Raw genomic sequence first — 22,849 nt, 5'->3', positions numbered from 1 at the left:
CTAAATGAGACAGTGAATGAAAATTGAATGAATTTAAAAATACACTACTTGGGCTCTGATGCAGCATACAATCTGCAACAAGTAACTTAAGTTGCCTGATGAATATAGTGGCGTAAAAAATACAATATTTGCCCCCAAAATGTAGTGGAGTGGAAGTATGGAAATACTCAAGTGAAGTGAAGTACCTCAAAATGATGTACTTAGTTACACGTCATCACCTGTGTTACCACATCGTCACAGCTCTTTCTTTTTCTAAATAAATGTAGTAACATGATCACAGGAGCCACTGAATGTGTGCAGGTCACCTAACTCATTCTCTGCACATGCACCACATGATGGGCATGCAAATGAGATTGAGCAAATCATTATTTGCTCTTATGATTACAAATACAGCTTTAAATACAATATCTGTGATGGTGAAACACCCACATTTATGAGAATTGCTTAAGTGAAACAGCCCTCCATATACACACAGTTTACTATTGGCCTCTCGTTCTCTTCTGTAGGTGGAGTGTGGATCTACTCAATCTATCCACCCAACTACAACAAGTACATAACACAGTGGATACCTCACTGCAACAAGACACTCTACTTGTTCGCCTTCATTGACACCACCATCATCTTCGTGCTAGCAGGTCTGACCTTCCTTTGCGGCTGCTGCAGTTTTGTTTACGCGTGTGTTTTCGTGGTGAGATAAATTATATATAAATAGATAAATGCAATTTTACCCTCCTGCCTGGAGTCTGTCATCTTGTATTCTACCTTGAAAGCCACAGCTGTTCTTCATGATATTGTAATATAATGTTTGATCAAATGTAATCATCTGAATTAAAAATCACCTCCATCACCAACATCATGTGGTTTGTATGAGATCCATTTTTTATCACAGAAATATAATTTACATACAAAATACGAAATACAATACTCAGTGTTGTATGTTTACTCTTTTAAAATACAATTATGTTTGGATATTAATTCAAATGTCTTCACACTTTATTTAAAGTTACATGTGTTCAGAGAGATAGTCAGCGCTGTCAATCTGATTGGTGGGCTGAGCTGTGATGTCAGCAAGGTTTGCGGGAGAGATTCGCCAGTGCTTTGGCGTGGATGGGCTTATAGAGGAGAGCGAAACTGGAGGGGCTGAGGAGGCCGTTGCCCTGCGCGTCGACTTTTCCCATCAGCACGTAGTTCTTGCCTGGGGAATATACGGAGAGAGGAAAAAACGTGTCAAAATTTGGTAAATACAAGAAGAGCTGAATTAGTCATATTGTTTGAAAATGTAATGCAGTGTACCACGTCAGTAGATGAGCACCAATAACAAAATGATACTCTTCATACTGTTTATGTAATAGAGATTATTTGTGATAATAATTACTTCCAAAAGGCACTGAACTAAGAAAAAATAATCCACCGTTACTTTAATGTTTTGGATGTATTGGTTAAATAAAGATTCACATCGTCTGCACTGATATAAATCATAGGAAAGATATCTAACCCTTAGTTGGTATGAAGACCAGTTTTCAACTTTCAATGCTTCAACGCTACAGACATATTGGTACAGGTGTTGCATGTGTATATGTAATATGCAGAGACACATAAAGGCTGTTAAAACAGATAGTTGCACTGTACCTTTGATTAGCCCGGGGCATCTCTTGCAGGTGGAGGTCAGTATGACGGACATGACGGGCCCTGATTTGGTGATATTCAGTTGTCCTGCCTTATAGGCCTTGATTACAGATACCTCAACTGTCACTGAGCCCCTCTGACCAGTGGTCAAAGTTGTAACCTTACCCGTAATCACTGAAAAAGACAGAGACATGTAAGAATGGAAAGAAAGATAAAGGATGATCAGCGAAGTACTTAGGAAATTAGTATTTTCTTTCACAAAATGTCAAGCAAATTATCATCAAACTTCATAGATTTTTGGTTATTTCTAAAGAATTACATCTAAATATTTAAGTTATACTCAGGGCTTCCACAGGGTGTATTTCCATCTCTCTCTTTTTTCACACATAAAGAAACCCTCAGAGGCAACAGAGTTGACTTAAAAAAAAAGAGTAAACTGGTGAAATCCTGTGTTAGGAAATTTAGATTTCTAGAAAGCCTGATGAAGTCTCGAAGGCGGCTGATGTGGCTCACCAAAGTCATTAGGGCAGAAGCTGGATTGGAGAGTTCCTGTCCTCGCACAGGCTTGTGTACACAGTGGGTTCAGTGGTAAAGCTGAAGAAAACACACACGGCAACAAACACAAACACACGATAAGCACATTACTACTCGATACAAGTGTGCACACATATATGCAGGTTGTTGATTTTGAAATTCCACTCACGTTTTTTGCTCACAACCGGCTTCTTCGTCACTGTCTTGCTCGCTCCAGGTCTGGGTGTCACTTTAGGCTTGATCTTTGGTTTGGCCGTTGGTTTAACTCCACTCTTAGATGTTGGCTTCACTGGTTTGACTCCAGGTTTTAAGGTGGGTTTGGTCTTCAGTGCAGGCTTACGTGTGGGCTTAGCCTTAATGCTTGGTTTGAGCGTTGGTTTAATAACCTTAGGTTTAGGTGTAGGTTTAGCTCCAGGTTTAGGTGCAGGCTTTTTCACAGGTGCTTTAGGTGTGGGTTTAGCTGGTTTGGGTTTAGGCGTGGGCTTGACGATAGGTTTGCGTGGTGGAGGTTTCAGTGGTATCTTCACCAGTGGTTTCTTGGCTGGTTTTGGGGTGGGTTTAGGCCGAAGGCCAGGTCTGGGTTTGGGGGTTGGTTTAGTGGGTTTGGTTGCTTTTACTGGCACTGAGGTGGTCTGAGGTCCATAGATGAAGTCTCCCCCGGCGGTGGGCGTCCGAGACCCGCGGGGCACACTGGAGTAGTGGGCCATGAAGCCATCTGAGGTGACGCTGAGGTCAGAGACGAACTGGACAAGGAGCTCGTTCCCATTACTCACTATAGTTCTACGTAAAGGATGAGGAAAATAGAGAGAGAATGTTGGAAGGACAGGAAGAAGAGATGTATCAAAATGAAAGCAATAGACCATATTCACATGGCGGCCATTTTCCTCTGACATCACACTCAGGCTGGGAAGATAAAATATGATACTACTGTGTTACTGTGTTGTTTTAATTTCACCACTTCCTGATTGATCAGCAACTGAAAAGACAATGGATAGTAAAAATCTCACCATTAGCTCACGTTCAACACTGCTAATGTTTGCATTTAACCACTTCCTAGCTAATGTTAGCCTACTGTTTGATAGCGTTACCATATTTCAAGGTAAAACAACATATTTTATAACCCGTTAGCAACTGTTAGCATTCAACCACTTCATAGCGAACACAACTACTTGATTAAGCCTGTCTAATGTTAGCTAGGAAGTAGTTGAACGCTGATATTAGCTAGTGGATAATCAAATATGTTTTACTTTAAAATATGGCCCAAAGTCCCTCTAGATTTTCACTATCCATCATCTTATCAGTTGCTGATCAATTGGGAAGTGGTGAAATTATTACATTTTGTCAGATTCCCTACGTTTATACGACTCGCAACCTAGAAAACAGCAGCACAACTTATCCCAGCATTCGAGCGTCCCACCCTGAGCATGACGTCAGGGTAATATGGTCAATTGTCTTTGCAAACCAACTTTCAGCGAGTGTTTTGCCTTCTTCAACAATCATTTCTGCTCGGTAATCTCACCCTGGTGACCTGTCTCCACAGAACTTCCCAATCCGCCGTGAGTTATCCCTCTCTCCCCCGTTAAACAATGCCACATAGTCGTAGCGACAGTACGTGTCAGGCTCCAAGTCCAGCTTCACAAACTTCACTTCAATCACCTGGGGAAGACGTTGCAATGAGTGCACAAACATGCAAACACAAACTATGAAATGAATGATGGGGAATGAATGATGTGAGCTGGTGTAGTAGTAGTAGTGGTGGTGGAGGAGGAGAAGGGCCAGACTTTTGCAATACAGAAGGGCATTTACTCTCTCCCTCGCTCTCGCTTCCTTCCCTCCTTCCTTACGTTCAATCTCTTGGCACACATGAACACACCTTCAGGCACTCAATGAAGTCTTTCATTTGAACTCCGTCACGCGGCCGCTGTCACACTCACACACACACTCACTTACACTACATTAAGGACCTGAGGTTGAACATTTCCTTGTGATGGGCCCCTTCACTACTACTTTCATTCCTCATTCTCACTAGCCTTATTCAACACCCCTAGCTGCCCTGTAAACAACACTATTGAACTAAATCTGAATATTCCTCACTTTTTTGTGTAAGGAGAAATAAAATATAATATGTTGGATATTTTTCCACCTGTGTAATGAGGATAAAATGGTTGTTGGACATATTTATAGTCGATGCATGTATGCTTCAGAGGGAGGGGGTGTTAAGTTTACTCTCACAACTTAGCCTACATGATGCACTACTGACTGGTCTCTTACGAACGTAAATACAAGACATCGTTTACCGTTCACAAACAAGCCTGCGCAGCATTTGCTATCAAACACATAGTGTAGTCCCTTTACAACATTCAACATTTGGGAGAACCCATCGTGTTGTCAAAAACTGGAAGCTAGGAAGCTAGGCTAACCAGCTAGCTAGCCTAGCAAGGTAGTGATTTAAGGGGGACGGCCTTCCATTGCGAAACACCCCCACTCCGAAACACCGCTGTTCCGAATCCGACTTTCAAGTTCCAATTACTTCCCAATAGGGTTAGGGTCAGGGGTTCCCCAATAGCCTTTTCGGAATAGCGGGGTCTTTAGAAAAAATGGGAAACCACGCCATTACGAAGAACGGAAGTCTATTTTCGGAACAGCGGGGTTTCGGAAAGGCGGGGTGTAACCTTAGAATCAAATGCCATTTTTATCAAGTACGTTGTTTCCCGCAGAAACAGGATTTTTGAAAACGCTAACATGCAAATAGCAGAGGGGATATGAACGTCGACTGAAATAGTTGGTTCCTGCAGGAAAATGAGTGAATACAATGTAAATGTCTTCTTTATGGTGATAGGTGACTTTAACAGAGGTCGGTCAATGATTTAATGCTTCACACTTGATGAAAGATTAACTTAAATTCACAACACTTATGTTGAACTTCTGAGATGCCGCACTCAGTTTGTTTGAGGTACATTACTAGTCAAATATACAAAGTGCTTACATTGTTTGGTTCGACGGAAATGTGCCAGGAGCAGCTGATGCCTGCTGGGTAATTAGAGTTGGGCCAGTTGGGCGTCTTGACAGAGCCCTGCGATTTGATCAGCCGTCCTCCACAGAACTGGTTCTCTGTGGGAATAAAAAAGAGGACAAAGCCAAAAGGAAATGACTGCAACCCTTTTCACATAAGTACATGACGTCTTTCTGCCCTATATTACTGTATTTGAGGCAAAAAAACAAACATTTCTGCTGTAGTTTGGTGCAAAATACAGTTTTTCAGTCACAGTGCTGACATTTATCACTAGAAAATCCGGCTCTGTGTTTCCGTGCTTGTGGGATTACATGTCCACACCTTCCACATGTGGTTTTCCTGCACTGAAGGAGGCCAGGAAGCCTCTTCCTCCAGTGGCGTCGTCTGACACCATCTCCAGCATCATGGTGTTGGAGGTGGAGATGAGAGCGCCCGGCCGGAACGTCCCACAGAAACGACCCAGCTTCTGAATCAAGCGAGAGTGACCGTTGTAGACGTCCAGGTAGTCGTACCGACAGGTGGGGTCAGCCTCCATGTCGAAGAGGCGGAAAGAGAGCATGACCACGTGACCCTCTGGGACCTGGAGGAGGTTTGAGGAAAGAGGAAGTAGTTTCAGGAGAAAAAGTAATGAAGTCATTTCTTTTTCTTTTCTTTTTTTAAAGACTCGTGACCACAGATTATTCAAGGATTATGATTCAGTATTAATATTATTGATACTATTATGTTAAATCTCTTACAACCATCAAATGCTCACAAGTGAGATGATTCTATGGAGGACTGAAACTGCCAAAATTGGAAATCCATAAAGATTTCCCCCAAATAAAGGTTTAATGCATCATTTTACACATAAAAAAAAGAAAATTAGTCTGGTATGTGTGGTATCTTTGGAAACATTGAAATTTTTACAAAAAAACAATATGGGAGGGGTCCATCAAGGTTTAATTTGATTTTCTAATAAAAAAAATGAATTAATATGCCATTATATGCACCAAAAATATTACTGAAAATAAATGTAGCCATTCATTTATATATTTAAAATGATATATAAATTAATATTACTGCTTCAATTGACTCTGTATTTAAAATATAATAGTAAAACACATAAATAATTAATGAACATATAAATAAATTGAACATTAAATGGGAAAGTAAATACATATTTGAATTAATACAAAGGTAAATAATTACTGAGGCAAAATAAAACATCATTCATTTATTTTTGGTGCATTTAATGGCTTGTTAAAGTATTTATTAATTTTTTATTGATTCATGATTTTGGCAGTGTCGATCCTCCATACAAATGTTTTTTTATTAAAACAAACCTTGAATGCTAGTGAGTATCTGATAGTTTCCAAAGATACCACATGTCAGACAGATTTTTTGGAAGATATGTTCAAAGTGATGCACAAAACATCTAGAATAGTTCAATGAGATTTAAATGTGCAGCAAACCAGCCCCCCGAACATGAACACTTTTTTTGGTTGTGTTAAATTATTTATTTGAGTCCCAAGTTGAACCATTAAACATTAAGTTTCATATTCACATGATTATTATAAAACACATTCAGACCCATGTTTGGATTCAGTGTCGTGGTGAATGACTCACAGTGATGTACCAGGTGCATTTAGTGTTGGGTTTGTAGTAACTGGGGAATCCCTCACTGGCCACGATGCCCGAGTCTGTGACCAGGTGGCCTCCACAGTTGAACACAGGCCTGAAAGAGCATCGCACAACCACCACTTAAAGGAACGGTTCACCCAAAATTAAAAATTCAGTCACTATTCACCTATACTCTGATGGAAAGCTGGGTGAAGTTTTTTGTAGTCCACGAAACATTTCTAGAGTGTTGCAGCATTCTCCATGGGGACGTTTCAAAACATTAGAATACAGCTGGAAAAAAATGATGACCCTGTCCAGTTTGTTGTGTGTTGACCCATTTCTGTGCAGGTGATTGAGGAGGCGTGTCGGGAGGAGATGCCTCACCTGAAACTGATCCACATCAGGGCTCCTCCTCCCTATATAACCTGGCTATCAAGTCATCTCCGTCTCTCTCTCCTTCCCAGCATGCAGGGCTTTTGTTTGGTTAGATTTACTTGCTGAACTGCACTAGGCTTATGTTTTGTGGACTACGAAACGTCACCCTGCTTTCCATCAGTGTGGGGGTGTGTAGAAAATGACAGAATTTTCATTTTTGGGTGAACTTATCCTTGAACTTGCTGCCGTGGAAGAAAATACAGCCATACTGAGAGTATTGAGGCAGAGCGCCTGCACACACATATATTCACAGTTTTACATACACGCTGAAAACCACGGTGGCACAGTCTGTCTCTGTTCTCCGAGGCCGGGGAGGTTCCCTATGAACTCTCCTGGTTTGTGCTTTTTTTTTTTTCATAAAACTTGGTCAAAACCAAACCAGGAAGAGCGTCAACATACAGTACACTGACTGTACCACAAGAAAGTTGTCTGTAGACGCAAGTTGAGCAGACGGGCACTTTAAAACGCTGCACACCACATGGAGTTTGGTGACACACACCCACTCTTTCACACTCAGATAAACACAGATCAAAGCAGGGGGCGACACTGACTTTCTAATTAGGCAGCACTGGTTAATTTAGACGTCGGCTGCTGTGGCATCTGGTCAGTTTGTTTCCTCTTTCAAACTCAACTCCGTGGCTCAATTTGTGTTGCTCTTGTGCCCGTTTCTTGAGGGGAAAAAGACCAAGATTCATATTTTTTTTACATTGCGGGGACTGTGTCTGTGTGCCCATCAACTTATTATAGTCCCTTTTCGTTCCTTAGGCATGCGTTGTGTGTCTACTGCATTACTTTAAGCCAAAATAAAATCCTAGTGGGGGTGGAGTGTCCCTCCCTTCTGACCCTCTGGGGCTGAACAGCCCACAGGCATTTGTTTGTCTCTCGTGTTCAATTTACACCCTCTGTGTGTCGAGGCAGCTGAGCGGTCCACACACCAGCCTCAGAAAACATCTAGAATGGACATTTTCAGACTGAAAAATGTCGATTCAAGAGGGTCAAAGTCTGAATTTATGGTCAGCTTTGACAAAAATATCAGACGTGAGGACGAGCTACTGTAGATTTGCCCACTTGAATCACTGCATCAATTACAGCATGCAGTCATTTTGTGTGTTTATGGGACGCCAACCACATCTTCCTAACAGCGCATAGAAACCCTCTATTTCTGCTGCACTTTCCGTAATCATAATACTGCAACCAGGGGAGGAAAAAACAGACAGATGTGGGCTTGAAAAGAGCATGCCACATGTGCAGGATGTAGACAAGAAAAACACAAGAGCGACATTGATACCACAAGTTTCATATTTCTAAAGTGTCACTTAAACCGAAGCTTACCTTGTGTAGTTGGTCTGACTCTGAGCCTCAGTCCATCCCAGTGTCAGAGTGACAAGAAGGCACACTGTCCACACCCTGTCCTCCATCCTGCTCTCCTCCGAGTTCCAGAAAAGACGGGAGAGGAGAAGAAGAGGCAGGAGGGAGGAAGGAGGGAGAATGAGACTGAGGCGTGGAAAGACGCAAGGTTCAAAAGGGGAGGGGAGAGAGGAAGAGGAGGGAAGTGATGGGTGAGGAGGAAAAAAAAGGTGAATGAGTGTGATCTGGAGAGGACAGAAGGCTGTTTGACACAGGTTAACAGGGGCAACAACATTAATTACACTGTACGCTGACCCACGGCCAAAAGCAATGTATATACAGCTCAGAGTACAGTGTGCTTGTTATGTTCCACCTCTGTGTTGTTGTTGAACAGGCAGTGGAGTATATGGAGAATGTATGTTTCTGCAGGTGTGCGCGCTAATGGACAGAGTGCCACTGTTGCATGTGTGTATACTGACCTCTTCACTGCACTGCCTGCTACAAGCCGCGCTTTTGTTAGCCACGCTAGCAGCGAGGAATCTGTGTTCGGCAATGTCGACAGAAGAATCTCAACAATCATCGGACGGATTGCCATGAGATTCTTTACAGACGTTCATGATCCCCAGAGGATGAATCCTAAAGACTTTTTGAAAATTTTGTACAGTCGTAGTCTTCAGAGGATGAATCTCGCTGTGTGTTCAGACACAAGGCAAAGCTCATTTTAGGCAACGAGATTGTAAGAAAATGAATGGAATGATGCAACTAGATGCAAATTTGCCTGGGACCCCAAGACCATTTCACACAAGCTATAAATCTTTAGAAATAAATAAATAGGCAGACACATTTTCATGCTACCTGGGGCTTTATGATTCTGCTTCGTAACCTCAGGAGGAAAACTTAGCCTTAGTAAGAAGAAATTTTAATCAGAAGAAAAAGATCTTCATTGGCTGATTTTTTTTTTTATGCCTAAATAAACTGAATAAACAAACTGACCTTAAAGGACAACACAGTTTTCACTGTTTTACTTTACCTGTTTATATGTGGCGGACCCTGCCACCTTTCTAGCTTCAAACAGTGTTCTGGGGACCTTATTTTCCTCTGAGAACAGCTCTTTTATTCAGTTATAGAAAACATAAATATTTCTAAGTTTGTACCTCATTAATATTGTAAATATTAAAATTCTGAGTTTGAATTTGTTCTCCAAAACTACATAGTGGCCCTTTAAGGCACTTTAAGGGATAAAGGGCACATTTTTGAAACCTACCCGGGTGCACACAAGTAATTTGTTAACTGTGAGGTTATTATGAAGATTAAATTCCTTTCTACAGAATTCATGACGGTGGAAAAGCCCAGTGAAGGAGCTCAGTTTAAATGTAGGAAAGAATGAAAATATACAGCAGGTTCACCCAGAACAGAGCTCAGACTGGACGTATAAAAGTAAATATGGAAGACTTGAAATATGCTGAATTCTGGAGAAAAATGTATATTGTTTTGGCAGGAAAAGGCCCATCATTATTGTTTAAAAAAAGTAAGTTCTAATGCTTGAAAAGGGGACTAAGAAAGCTCCCTAGCTAGTTTTTTTTAACATCAGCTCTCTAACAAGATACCCCACGCACATGACAATCATTGTCGTCATCGTTATAATCATAAAGTGCAATGAAGTCAACTTGGCCGCTTTGCATTTGTCCAAACGATGGCATGCCTTTTGTCTTTTTTAAGCTCTGGGTGGAAACCACAGCTGAGTAGAAGGAGACTGTGGTTCAGTAAAGAAAGTAGCTGCCCTGATCTGCTCTCTGCTTCCAGTTCATTCTGGACACTTCTGCGTATCCAGGCCAACTGCTGCAAAACACCCGTCGACAAAAATAGCCAGTAGAGAGATGTAATCATAAAACTAACTGCAGGGGGGAGAAAAAAAAGCACAAATCGGACTTCACATTTAAAGGCATTTATAGTCATTTTATTGTCTTTTTTTGTACAAAGTATTTTTCACAAAAATATTAAGAAACTGTTGCAGACACCACTGACGCCATAAAGCATACTGTAGGATATCACATGACCAGAACAGTGCCACAGAGAAAGAGAAAGGGACAGAGAGGAATAAAGATAGTAAACACTCTCCAAACTCAAGACTTCTTTTTTTTTGGAGTTACGTCCGCCTCTTTCAAATCCATTTACAACTGTGACCGAGCGCTGGCAACACAAAAGCTCTTGCTCAGCTGAAGGCTTCACAGCTCCATACAGTGCTGGCCGTTTGGGAATACTGTCAGTGATGTTTGTGAGAACTAATGCCCGGCCGAAGAGGAACCTTTAAAGTCCAGGTTTGCCTCTTGGCGAACTGTGTGTTGCTCAACAAAGCGACTAGATTTCTAGTGTCATGAGAAACATCTCTGCGTCAGAGACTGAACTGATTGTGTTGTCTGCCAGATAAGATTTCAACCCTTCTTACTTTTTACAGTATAGACACTTGTTTGGGCATTTATACTCTCTCTATTTGCAGTGGATTGAAAATATAAAAATATACACAATGTTTACAAAATAAACCTGGTTCTTACTGTACACTGTATCTAGTGGGTGAAAGTAGCATTCGCTTTAGTCTGGACAACCTTTTTACATTAAAAAAGTCTTCGAGAGCGACACGATCGAGGTGGGAGCAGGATCCCAGAAACATTCAGCAAGAAGAGAAGCCGTGGCTCAAACTCCCTTCTTTCCTCTCGAGCTGAACCCTGCCCAGGAAAGATTAAAACATCAAGGAGGACACTGTGGTGAAGAACATCCGTCTTAATATAAAAGGTGCCTCTTTTTTTTTTTCCTTTGTTTTTTTTGTAACACATTCACCTTAGTTCTCCTGATTATCTTACAAGTTAAATAAATATGCCAAGAACGTACTGATTCACTCTCTAAAACTGAGTGAGCATGTCCTGGTGGTGTCCGAGGCATACGTCATGCCCGGTGTGCTGTCATCAAAGTCGGACCTGATGAAGAATTAACCGGGCCAAGTGTCCTGCCTGACCTGTCCAACAATTAACGGAAGTTGTCTCAATCGATATGCACCGTGATGTCCCAGCGAACCCTACTTCTAACAACTTTACACCCTGTGTAAATGATGTTTTGGGCACAAAAAATGCTGGAAGATGCACGTTTTCTGCATATGAGCAGAGAAAGGTCGTGATAGTGTTTTTAATCTTTGGCCACCCTCTTAGTGAGTCATGTGAGACTTTTCTTCTTTCTCCGTCACTCTCTGCTCCTCTGCTGCTGGCAGCTCTTGGATGCCGTCTTGTGTTTTGGTTCCTTTCTCCTCCACGTCCTCTTCCTCCTCCTCCTCTTCCTCCTCTGGGTGAGCTTCATCCATGGCTGTCTCTGAGAGGCTTTTCTTCCTCTTCCCGTCCTCCTGAGCTTTCAGCACATTGCACAGCTCCATCTCGTGGATCTCCACGTCAAATGGAGCGGTGGGAGGCACAAAGGAGGGAGACTTGCAGCCCGTGCAGCCCTGAAAGAAACAGTGGAATTTTTAAATTCATGCTTAATTAATGCATCTAAACAATAATTCACACTTTAACCCTTCTATAGTTCAGGGTTGAGCTTCGGTGGTGCACTTACAGAGATGTTGATGGCTCGGGGAAGGCGTCCTGTGCGGATCCAGGGGTGCACCTGGCTCAGCTCCCTCTTCTGTTCCTCGGTGAAGCGTGGCTGGTGTTTCTGCATGCTCCTCAGGGCCTCACGGTCCTCTCGCAGCACTGTCTCCATGTCCCTGTTACAAAGGCACAGGACAAAAAGGTAAACAACTTGCATTCTTTCTAGTTCTACCAACAAGCTGGTGAATGTCTGTTGGATGGAAGGTGTTTGAATTAGACTCTGGCTCCTTAAATGTGAATATTTTCTGGTTTCTTTACTCCTATATGACAGTAAACTGAATATATTTGGGTTGTGGACAAAATAAGACACTTGAGGACATTATCTTGAGCCTTCAGAAACATTTTTTAGACCAAACAACTAATTGAGAAAATAACCAATGGATTCAATGACACTTAAAATAAACATTGGTTGCAGGTCTAGTTTGAATGTTCAAGCTCTGAATTCAATTTCTTTGCACACACGTTTCCCTCTATAATGTGTCATTTTCATCGCTGTGTCGTACCTGACAGGCAGCTGATAGGTCATCATGACCTTGTCGTCAGTGTTGGCCATCAGCAGCCAGATGGGGTCCTGCAGGACGCACTTGATAAACTGCTCCTCTCCACCATCTCCTCCAGCACTACTGCTGCCCCCTGCTGGCTGCTTGCGAGAATGGTCGTTCTCCGACGAGTCAATGCTGCCGAAGTACTTGCTGGTGTGGCTGCCACCTGGATGGAGGAACAAAGGAGTAAAAATTGAGAATTACACGAGAGAAGACTTGTCAGGTCTTAGTTTGAGTTTGTTTGTGATTAGTTCAAAATTTACTTGTATCACTATTTTCTCACAGATTCTGATTTCAGTCATATTTAAGTCATTCTCCTGTTTGTTTTTTGCCTGCTTAGAAGAGGTAGTTGTGTCCCAATGTCTATTATCCTTCTTTTTTTATTAAGTTTATCTCCTCCACGGTTTTAGAATTTGATTCATTTTCTATCAAGGAAATGTTTGAAAATTGCCTCTTGACATATATTACCCAGGAGGGGCTCGGTGTAAAGTAGGCAGTGTGACTTTGAAGTAAAATCTCTGTCAGGGTGACCCACAACTGTTAAATGACCAAAATGACTAAAAAATCTACTAACTGGTGCCGCTGGTGCCAGAGGAGCTGCAGCCATTGGACCCGGAGCCTGAACCAGAGGACCTTGTGCCCGAGGAGCCTGAACCAGAGGCGGCTGAGCCGGTGCCTGAGCGGGAGTCTTCCTGCAGCAGCATATCCAGCAGGTCACTGGAGGTGGACATGGCGTCTTGGTTGGACTCATTAGTTTCACCCTGATGGGCAAAAGAGAGGAAAAGAAAAACGTTTTAATATATCCCATGAAATAAAGACAACATCCTACTCTGAATGTCCGTTTACTTACATTCTCATTCTCCTTCGAGTTATCATCAGAGATCCCTTGATTGGCTGAGCTCTGTCCCCCGGCCACACCTCCCTGCACAGAAGGCGTGGCTTGCTGTGATGCTGCCAGGGCTGTTGCGACCTCTAACCGGTTGCTTGGCGATTCTTCCAGCTGCAGCAGGTTGAGAGGAGAGGAGCAGCGGGACTGGAAGAGGGGAGACTCTGCGCCCTCACGTTCAGCGGGGATCTGACTGTAGGACTGGGGGGTGCTGCTGCGAGATGGGGCGCCGGTGGCTGGGAGGGGGACGGGGTTGGAAATGACAGTGGGGAGAGCAGATGAGATGGCGACGGGGTGCGTGAAGTTAGGATTGTAGAAGTTTCCGGGGTTGGCGACTGGCTGAGGGATGGGTGCTCCCATCTGGGGGAACATGTAGTTGGGCAGAACGAAGGCCATCATGGGAGGCACCATCTGGGTCGGGGGGAAACGTGACGGGTCTGGGACCGGCTGGGGGAAGGGCTGAGCAAGTGGAGGGTAAACGGGGTAGATTGGAAGCATACCAGGAGCAAAAGGGGCAGCAGGAATGCTGGCCTGGGAGCCCACAGAGGGCCAGGAAGAGGAGTTTGTTGGGGGTCCGAGAGGCATGTTGAGGGGCATGGGAGCTGTGCTGGTTCTGGGGTCCTGGCGGCTCCCACTCAGGCCCAGAGAGCTGTGTTGGTCTGATGACTCCTGGTGTTTGAGTCTCTTACCGCCACGACCACGTCTGTGACCGTTGCTGCTTCCTGCAGCGGGGTAATCACGGGAACAACGCACTCCTGGGGAAAAGAAGAACACACTGAATTAAGCTACATTTTCACAATTTTTGAGTGAGTGAGTGAGTGAGTGAGTGAGTGAGTGAGTGTGTGTACCTCGTGACAGAGGGTTGGCAGCAGCTGTGTGGCAGCGCAGATTTGAAGACGCCGTCTGGTCGAACACGCGCAGCTTGCTGAGGTCCTTGAAGCGGTCAAGGAACGCTTGCTCCTCTTGCTGGGTGTGGGCAGAGAGCACCTCCTTCGTCAGACCCATCCGGCCTCCCCCACCTCCTCCTCCAGCACCCCCACTTCTCCGACTGTCCCTCTCTGGCTGAGTGGCTTGAGGAGGGGGAGGTGGCGGGGGAGGGGGAGGAAGAGGAGGGGGAGAGGTGATGGCCGCGTTAGCGGTAGGTGTCTGTCCGCTGGCCGGACGAGTCAGGGTAGTTGTAGGAGTGGCGAGCATAGGAATCATGGGAGCCTCCTCCATGATGATGTCTGATAGAGATGAAACATGAAGAGATGTTAAAGCATTTAAATTGAGACGATGCAACTCCAGAAAGAAGAAATGACACATTCTTCCTCTGAGAAATGAAAAGTTAAATTCAATAACATAACATTCAGTCTTAGATTTTGTTGCTACAGCCTTACTTGGTCTGATATGACCAGTAGCTAATAGTGGCTAATGTTAGATAGATAGATGGATAGATAGATAGATATAGACAGTGGAAGAAAGACAGTAATTTGTTAGTTTGCTGACTTCAAGACTCTTTTGTATTTAAGCTACTTAACATTATCCAACAAAAGTTATTTAGTCTGACTTTATAAAAAGACACAAAAGAGAGGAAACTTTAGGACAAATCTTTGGGTAAAGCAGAAAAAGCAGACACCAAGAAACTTAAAGGAGAAAATTTCCAAGACGAGAAACAAAGGCATAAATCAGATTACCTCCAATCTGCAGTTTTATCATGCGGCTACAGGTTTCTGCAAGATAATTCTTAAGACTTTTGAGCTAGTAAAAAAACTTTGTGGTCAGTTTCTTTCAAATTAAGCAAGGAAGGTAAAATACAACAGCATCAGAGTGTTACTGGTCAACAGAATAAGTAGGGCTTCTTTCAGGCTCAAATCAACCAATCCATACTTTATTTATTTGGAGGTCTTTAAAATAAAGTTAGAGGCACAGTTCACCCTTGTAGTGTTATTTATCCATCAAGATTGTTTGTGCGAGTTGCAGAGTTTTGGAGACATCAGCTAAAGAGATGTCTGACTTCTTTAGAACATAAGGGACACCTACATCCAATATCTTCAAGAGAAGGCAGAGGTACTGCTGATACCGCCAAAACTCGGCAACTCAAAAAAAGTCTAGATGGATAATCAGCATCACAGAAAATATGTATTTTTTATCTGGGGGTGAACTGTCCCTTTAAGACATACAAGCACCTCATAGTTTCAAACAGACAACCTGCTGAAAAGCAAATGCTAACATGGTTCAGAGAGTGTTGATGGTTCCCACCTGACTCAGGAGGCTTCTTGTCTCCAACATGCACGATGGTGCTGCTGAAGCTACACTGGGACGTGACTGAGGCTACACTCTCTGCCTTTGTGGCCATGGTGAGCGGTGGCAGAGAAGGTGGTTCACCTACGAGGCTAACTGAACCACCTGCAGAGACAACAAGTTCAACAAGCTCAGGATTTGTAGACTGACTACAGACACAACAACAGGCATGCTTATTGGTGATCAAGAATGATCTGTAAAAAAAACCAAAAAACAACAAGAACAACATTTTTCATTCTATGTAATTACTTTCAAGTTAAAATTTCAAAAAGTACCTTTGTTGTTGCCACTGGCCTCGTGCTGTTTGTCCTCATCCGACGTGGAGGTGCACGAGGATGAGCCGCACTTCCTTTTGACTGTGTTAGGAATGTTACAGCTGTCCAAGTACCTGTGTGGAGCCAAATTATCGATAGATTAGTATTAAATGAAGCAATAACTAAAAACTGATGAGATAGGCTTTAGGCTAGTGCTCGCTTGCGCACACGCACACAGACACACACACCTTATGATGCTGTCCAGACAGTTGATTTGCTGGTAGGAGTAGCCAGTGGGAGCCTCCTTCTGTACAAGTGGTGCAGGGACCAAAGCTTTGGGAGGCTTTGTAAGGTCGGCTATCAAACCTCTGATTGGGTCGCTGCTGATGGCTCTGATGCTTGCTGGGCCTGGATGAAGAGAGGAAATGGAGACTTTAGATGACTGTTGAGGTCTTTTTGACATCATAGTTAATTACTAGCCCTTTAAATTCACAAAAGTATCTGTTGCTATCCTTTTCTTTTACCTGCGCTGGTGTTTTTTCTAGGCGGTGGCCGGTTACGGGACTCGATAAACATCTGCTGTCCGTTAGTCTTGACCATGTGAACATCTTTGCAGATCTGCTGGAACGTCATCTGGAAAAATAAAAGATCTTGTTATCAGACTTGTTAAAAAGATATGGCTGTGAGAAATAGCAGGATGTTTGATATTTAAGTGTATTGATTATGAAAATGTTATGTTTTTGGTCTGACAGTATCTCCTACAGACTCACCGGTTTGTGCGAAGCGACCACAGCAGCAGCCTCGTCCATGGCGGGGCCGTTGCTGTCGCTGGACGAGGCACTGAGGTGCTGTTGGTGTGAGCGGCGGGAGCCCCGCGAGCCGCTGGAACCAAGCGAGCTGTAGCCCTGAGAGCCGCCACTGTGCACTGGCTGCACCAGGACCCGGTGGATCTGCTCGCTTAGCTGAACCACGTCGGGCGTGGTGACCCTACTCTCGCCGCCCGGCGGTGTCGTGAACACATCTTCGTTCAGAGGGCTCCTGGAGAGGTGGAGGAATAATGTTAAGCACCCCCTCATGCTTTAGATCAGAGGATTATATTTGGATTTTTTCCCCCAGTTCTACCATTTTATGCCTTCATATTTTGCAGAAAGTCATCACATCCCTCTCCTTCCATCTCTCTAACCTCACCTCAAAAATCTATCTCCTCTGTCATAAATGCAAATGTTTTAGAATTAGTTTATTTATAGTCTTACGTTCTGACTTTGTGGCGCCCTACGATGAATGCCACCTTCCGGCTCCAGGGGTTGACAAAGGAAGACCAGCTGGTGTCGATGGTCAGATATTCCCCGTTGCGGGCGCACATCCTCAAAGGCGAATATTCAAACGGCTGCCCTGCAAACTGAAAGACTAAAGAGAGACAAAAGTGCAGACATGAAGACACTTCTATGAAAGATAGAGACTTTTTTTAAAGATTAAACTACTATGATAGGAGTTATGACTCAATAAGACAATGTAAAAGTTAAGATGAAAAGAAAGAAAATTCATGTAGAAATCAATACAGAAAAACACCATTTTCCATTGTATGTAAACAGCAGTAACAGTTGAGTGCAAAATAGACTCACTCTTCTCATGTATTGCCACCATCATGGGCCTGTCTTCAGGGTGGATGTAAAGCAGGGTGGGGGTTCCCACCAAGTCCTGAGGCAGGTAGCCCAACAATGGCACTGCCCTGCAAACACATATTTGTGATATTTACACACCGTCAGAGAGTAATAGTTACCGCACTGGAGCAGCAGACACATTGGTTTACAACTCAATGCAATTATAGAATATTAAGGGAATAACTATAAACAGTAGATGAACACTGAATATTGTCTCAGAGGTCACTGACCTCTCGTCAACTTCCTGGAAGAGGCAGCTGGGAGTATGACTGGTGGTAAAGATCCTCTTGTCTGGTGGGATACGAGGAGCTGAGAGGACACAGAATCAACAGATTAACAGCATGTTTTGAACAGGCAGGCTAAAAAGTCCACACAGACATTCTTTATATATGGTAAAGGTTTATTTGCAATTCTGTAAGGCATCCAATCATGTGGTGTTTATGATATAATTAATATTCAGAGAAATATGGTATGGTTAGTATGTCTCTTTCATGTCCTCAGACACAAGTAAGTTAAGTTTATAATCATGTGGACAGCTGCTCTATTTCAACAAATCCATTTTGTTCATAAGCAGAAACAATCTTATCTCGATACTCAAATAGGTCACATCAGTTTTTAGTAAGGAGGAGTATAATCCAGCCAAGATGAAATTCATTTATCAGAAGACTACTGCATTTGTGATGTCTGGGTTACTCTGACATAACATTTATCAACGCTGCAAAGCCAAATCAAAAACATTGTTGGAGTTGTGTGATCAATTTCTTTCTAATGATGTCAATCAAAATAATTCATCTGAAATAAAAGCCTGTTACTACACTGTATGTGCAATTTCTTTTAAAGATGATCCCTAATAATGTTGGCGACTCCTGTGTCAAACAAACTCAAACATCCTTATCTGCTCACATAGATATAGAGGGAGTAAAAAGACAAATACCCTCGTATCCAGAGTGGACCCTCTCTGCGATAAGCAGGCAGCAGGGCTGTGGCTCAGCACCGTCCGAGTCTCTGATGGTGAGCTGGTAGGGCGTGAGGCGAAAGGGGTAGTAGCGCATCTCACGGCCCAGCGTCCGGTCGGCACTGATTCGACAGAACATGGACTTCTCCTGAGTGCAGTCGACAGAGGGAGACGCTGGGAGGAAAGAGAGTTGGGGAACAAGTCAGTCAGTGAAGGAAGTAGTACAAAGATATCCAACGAAGACCTGATTGGATCAGTGGAGCATAGAAAAGAAATCAATAAATATTGAGAAATTGAGCAGTGTTTTTAATCACTTTTTTCAGTACCATCTCACACCAAGCCTCCCTCTTATTTCTAACCATTTTCCCAATTTGACTGTGACTCAGCTCACCAGACCCGATGCAAGAGGCCCAGGGTGGCAGGCGGCAGGGTGCTGTGCCACTGTAGAAAGTGCTGACGTCCTGCGGGGCTAAGAGCTCTGAAAACACGGTCCCCTGGAGACACTCGGGCTTGCAGCGCAGCAGGGACGAGCCCTGGGGTGATACGTATACGACTTTCCCTGACAAGAATGATACAGCCATGGAAAAAGTGTCCTGAAGAGAGAAAAAACAGAAGAGGAAGGTGGTGAGACAACTCCAACAACCAGTCAATGAGCTCTCTCTGGCAGTTCAGTAATATCATTTGTTTTAAATGATTTAAAGTGGGAAGAAAGCAGTTTTTGAACACAAAAAGTTCCTTGTAAAAATAAGGTTTTTAAAAGCTCAGGTAGTGTTTTCAATGTACTCAATGTACACAAGCAAATCAGGTAGATTGGATCTCTAAATCTGAATCACCCTTATTCTTCCGCGTTTAAGCTGCAGAGCAGATGTTAACTAACTGCTTCATTCACTAATAACAGGAGAGGCTCTTCCTGAGTTTCTCTCTTGTCTCATGTTTTTCCATCAGTGAGCTGTGAAAGCCTCTTATTTTGAAAGGAAGTACAAGGAAACAGTTACATTAGAAAATATGTGGCTTAGATTAAGTATACTGCATTTTACACTGTACCAAAACTCTCTCAAAGCTCACAGCAAAATAAATGCAGCATCGAATAATCATGATCACTGTCTTCCTCATAAATCTTTGTGGCACTTAAAGCCATGTGACTGAACCAATGTTCCTTTGCACCCTATAACATTTTATACCCGTGGGGTAAAAAAAAAAAAAGCCATAAAAAGATGATGTCCTAACTAAGTGCAGACTGATGAGGCAGCTTTAAGAAAACAATATGGAGTTTTGTCAAATGAATAGCTGCTGAAACTTACAGTGTTTTTGAGGGTGTATTCTGAGGTGATGTTGTCAAGCTCCTCAATTGTGAAGGCAGACAAGTCCAGACTGCAGCCGTGACACTCCTCTACGCTCCACTGATGATAGTACTCCTTGTTGGCTGGAAACGTTAATTAGAGAAAAAGAAAAGAAAGTCAAGGAGTGACTATTATTATTATTATTATTATTATTATTATAATTACATATTGTAACAAACATTATGTATGCAGAAAAAAACAAGCAAGGGAAAATGTTCAGCTCAGTAGAAGATATGGTAACGCTTTGTTTTAAGGTCCTAATAAGTAATAAGGCCCTTATAAGTCCTTATAAGATGCGTACTAACATTATTATGTGTTAATAAGACTGAATGGTTATCACATGGAACTTAATATAAAGCGTTACGAAAATACAAACAAAACCACTCCCTCACCTCGAACTTGTTTGACACACTGAAGTGCATATTTTAGTGCATTTAGAGTGCTGGTGTGGCCTTTGGCCTTGCGCTCATTGGGTAGGCGCAGCTTCAGTTCCTTGATGGCCTTCATGAGTTCCTTCTGGGTCTGGACCCTCGCCGACTGGTCGCTGCTGCAGCCGGAGGTGGAGGGGGGGTCATGCTCTGAGCTGGTGGACAGCAGGCTGTAGGCCAGGGAGCCGCTGGGAGGGGAGAGACTCTGGGAGTTGGAGCTGGGAAAGAGAGTGGCAGTTCAGATTAGTAAAGATCATTTTTACGCACAGATATCAAATATGAGCAGAACACTGTAACAATGCCCATAATCATTCTCCTCATACCTCTTGTTGCTCCCTGTCATCATGCCAGAGTCCTTGCCGTTGGATGAGCTGTGGGAGCTGCGTGTGGATTGGCGCCCACGTGATCCGCTCTCCCTCTCCATCCCGCCCTCGCTTTCCCTCTCGCCGGAGTCGTTCCCGCTGGATAGTCCATCCATATCGTCTGAGTTGGGTCCCCTTCGGTCTCTGGACGAACATCCGGATCCTGACCCTCCGCTGGGAGACGAAGCGCCTCCAGATCCGCTCCCCTGCTCCTGAGCGGCGACATTGGCACCGGGCTGACTGCTGCTGGTTGCCACAGAGTTTAACCCCTCGGACTCAGCTTCCTGCTCGTTGTCTTTCTCGTCGGCCCTTGCCACTCGCCCCCGAGTGCTGCTACCGGGCATTGATTTAGGGTTGTCATAACTCATACTAGAGTAGGATGAGGCTGGTTCAGCTTGATTGAGGTGTCAGCCAAGGTAAAACAGGAACAACTTTGATTTAAGTGGGACTACTATTTACAAACAGGTGAATCATTTTTGTTTGCTGTTTGTTGAAAGAACTAAGGAGAGAAATTCATTGTTTCTCCTGCAAAAAATGTTAAATTAAAGAGGTTTGGGCTTAAAGCCCTTTTATAGGTGCAGACTTTGGCTGTCGCAGATGAACAAAAAGCAGTGTCTGCCCTTTTAAAAAAAGACAGCAATTATCTTGAGAAGAAGTGTCACTCAAAGTAATGCAGACAAGACCTGAATTTCTGCTTGTGAAACAGCCTTGGCATAAGTGCTCCAACAGATGGGATGAGAGATTGTGAGGGAGAGTGAGAGAAACAGCTCTTGGTTAGAGCAAAAAAAAACCCAAAACAATCTCTTCAGTCCGTAGCTGGTCTTGTCGCCTCTTCAGAGATGTGTTGCTCTAGGTGCTAAAGGCCACCTGAGATGACAGAAAAAGAGAGAGATGGACAGAGAAAAAGAAGGAATAACATTAGCTGCAGGTTTACAAAAACACATGTCATGGTCTAGCCAGCATCTCTGAAGGACTCCGCTTATCAGCAGTTTATCATGTCGGCCTCCAAGGAAGAAGACTCAAACATGGCCATGAAATGTTTACACAGCAGCGTGGTGCAGACTGAACACCCAGCTGTTAGTCTTTTACCCAGATTATCTGGAGAAAACAAGTACCTCATATCTTGAGCACAGATTGACAATAATCTGCGAGTACGTACGCATCTATCTGTATATAGACCAGGTGATCATGTGCTAATTACAGGGGACATTTGTTGGTCGTCATAGCTTTCTCCCGTTTTACCCAGATGACGGTCAAACAAAAAGAACACCAGGAGGGCGGATCAAAGCTCTGCATCAGAGGGTTGTTATAAATTAGGGTTTGTATGTGAATAGTATCTTAAAGTATATATATGGCCACCACCTACGCAAGTAAAAGTCTAGGGCTATTTATTCCTTGCAAGGGAGACACCTTGCACCTAATCCTTTAAGCCCTGCGGACGCAACCTGAAGGAGACACAGGCCAGTCCTCAGTCGTCAATCCTTCCAATTTTATGCACCTAGCTGCCCCACAACCCCCTTTACCTACGTCCCTCACATGTGCTGTGATGCTTTCGATGCAGAACTTGTTCAGGACAGGTTTAGCCAATTCCTGCACTGAGAGTTCAGACACACTTGACGCAAAAACCCAATACGGCTGAGTGGACGAGTTTAGGGTGGCCGCCACCAGCTGGACACTGGGACAAAGAGGATAACAGCTAATGACAAATGTTACTCATGAAACAAAAATAACTAAAGCAAACGTAACAACCTGGAATGGAAAATGGCAATCAACTGCAGGTTTTCAAGTGATGCTGCCTCAGTGCATGAAATGAATTGCTAATCAGCCTTATGTTTGGTCAGATGGATGATGCAGCCCTGCACATGACGAGCTGTGTGTGCCATCATCGAACTGGGCGGGGGGAGAAAGAGCGATTAAACTATGGAAATATGCAAGCAGGGCGTGAGTGGGCG

General features: G+C 43.6%; 2 protein-coding genes across 3 annotated transcripts; both read right to left on the bottom strand.

The window, feature by feature from the left end:
* Nucleotides 1–1,001: 1,001 nt before the first annotated feature.
* Nucleotides 1,002–8,625, bottom strand: LOC141003867 (procollagen C-endopeptidase enhancer 2-like). Its single transcript, XM_073475343.1, has 9 exons — nucleotides 8,540–8,625; nucleotides 6,779–6,887; nucleotides 5,495–5,753; nucleotides 5,147–5,271; nucleotides 3,680–3,816; nucleotides 2,609–2,940; nucleotides 2,140–2,223; nucleotides 1,630–1,800; nucleotides 1,002–1,195 (listed from the first exon to the last, which is right to left on the bottom strand). Exons 1-9 carry the CDS (start codon nucleotides 8,623–8,625, stop codon nucleotides 1,065–1,067), a joined length of 1,434 nt encoding a protein of 477 aa, XP_073331444.1. The 3' UTR covers nucleotides 1,002–1,064.
* A 1,864-nt stretch (nucleotides 8,626–10,489) lies between these two features.
* Nucleotides 10,490–21,363, bottom strand: per1b (period circadian clock 1b). 2 transcript variants are annotated; one of them, XM_073475568.1, is made up of 19 exons: nucleotides 20,859–21,363; nucleotides 20,500–20,753; nucleotides 20,069–20,190; nucleotides 19,159–19,360; nucleotides 18,747–18,941; nucleotides 18,043–18,121; nucleotides 17,774–17,880; nucleotides 17,405–17,558; nucleotides 16,922–17,189; nucleotides 16,676–16,784; nucleotides 16,400–16,559; nucleotides 16,173–16,285; nucleotides 15,856–16,002; nucleotides 14,463–14,840; nucleotides 13,579–14,369; nucleotides 13,303–13,489; nucleotides 12,690–12,894; nucleotides 12,152–12,302; nucleotides 10,490–12,041 (listed from the first exon to the last, which is right to left on the bottom strand). In XM_073475568.1, exons 1-19 carry the CDS (start codon nucleotides 21,263–21,265, stop codon nucleotides 11,751–11,753), a joined length of 4,320 nt encoding a protein of 1,439 aa, XP_073331669.1. In that variant the 5' UTR covers nucleotides 21,266–21,363; the 3' UTR covers nucleotides 10,490–11,750. The 2 variants fall into 2 exon arrangements, with proteins under 2 accessions (XP_073331669.1, XP_073331670.1); XM_073475569.1 differs by lacking the exon at nucleotides 15,856–16,002.
* Nucleotides 21,364–22,849: the final 1,486 nt, after the last annotated feature.

This window comes from Pagrus major, chromosome 10 (genome assembly GCF_040436345.1).
Source record: "Pagrus major chromosome 10, Pma_NU_1.0".
Taxonomy (NCBI): Eukaryota; Metazoa; Chordata; class Actinopteri; order Spariformes; family Sparidae; genus Pagrus; species Pagrus major.
Note: the sequence above shows the minus strand (reverse complement) of the source record. Positions and strands in the feature narration are given on the sequence as shown.

Bases quoted from the DNA above. Each gene is read 5' to 3' on its own strand.
- LOC141003867 (XM_073475343.1), bottom strand. From the start codon at position 8,625: ATGGAGGACAGGGTGTGGACAGTGTGCCTTCTTGTCACTCTGACACTG. The intron at 5,754-6,778 runs GTGAGTCATTCA...AACCTCCTCCAG, and splicing joins AATGCACCTGGTACATCACT to GTCCCAGAGGGTCACGTGGT. The intron at 2,224-2,608 runs CTAAAGCACCTG...GTGTGTTTTCTT, and splicing joins CAAACCAGCTAAACCCACAC to CAGCTTTACCACTGAACCCA.
- per1b (XM_073475568.1), bottom strand. From the start codon at position 21,265: ATGAGTTATGACAACCCTAAATCAATGCCCGGTAGCAGCACTCGGGGG. The intron at 18,122-18,746 runs GTATTTGTCTTT...GTGTCCTCTCAG, and splicing joins GGTCCACTCTGGATACGAGG to CTCCTCGTATCCCACCAGAC. The intron at 13,490-13,578 runs GTAAGTAAACGG...TTTGCCCATCAG, and splicing joins ACTCGAAGGAGAATGAGAAT to GGTGAAACTAATGAGTCCAA.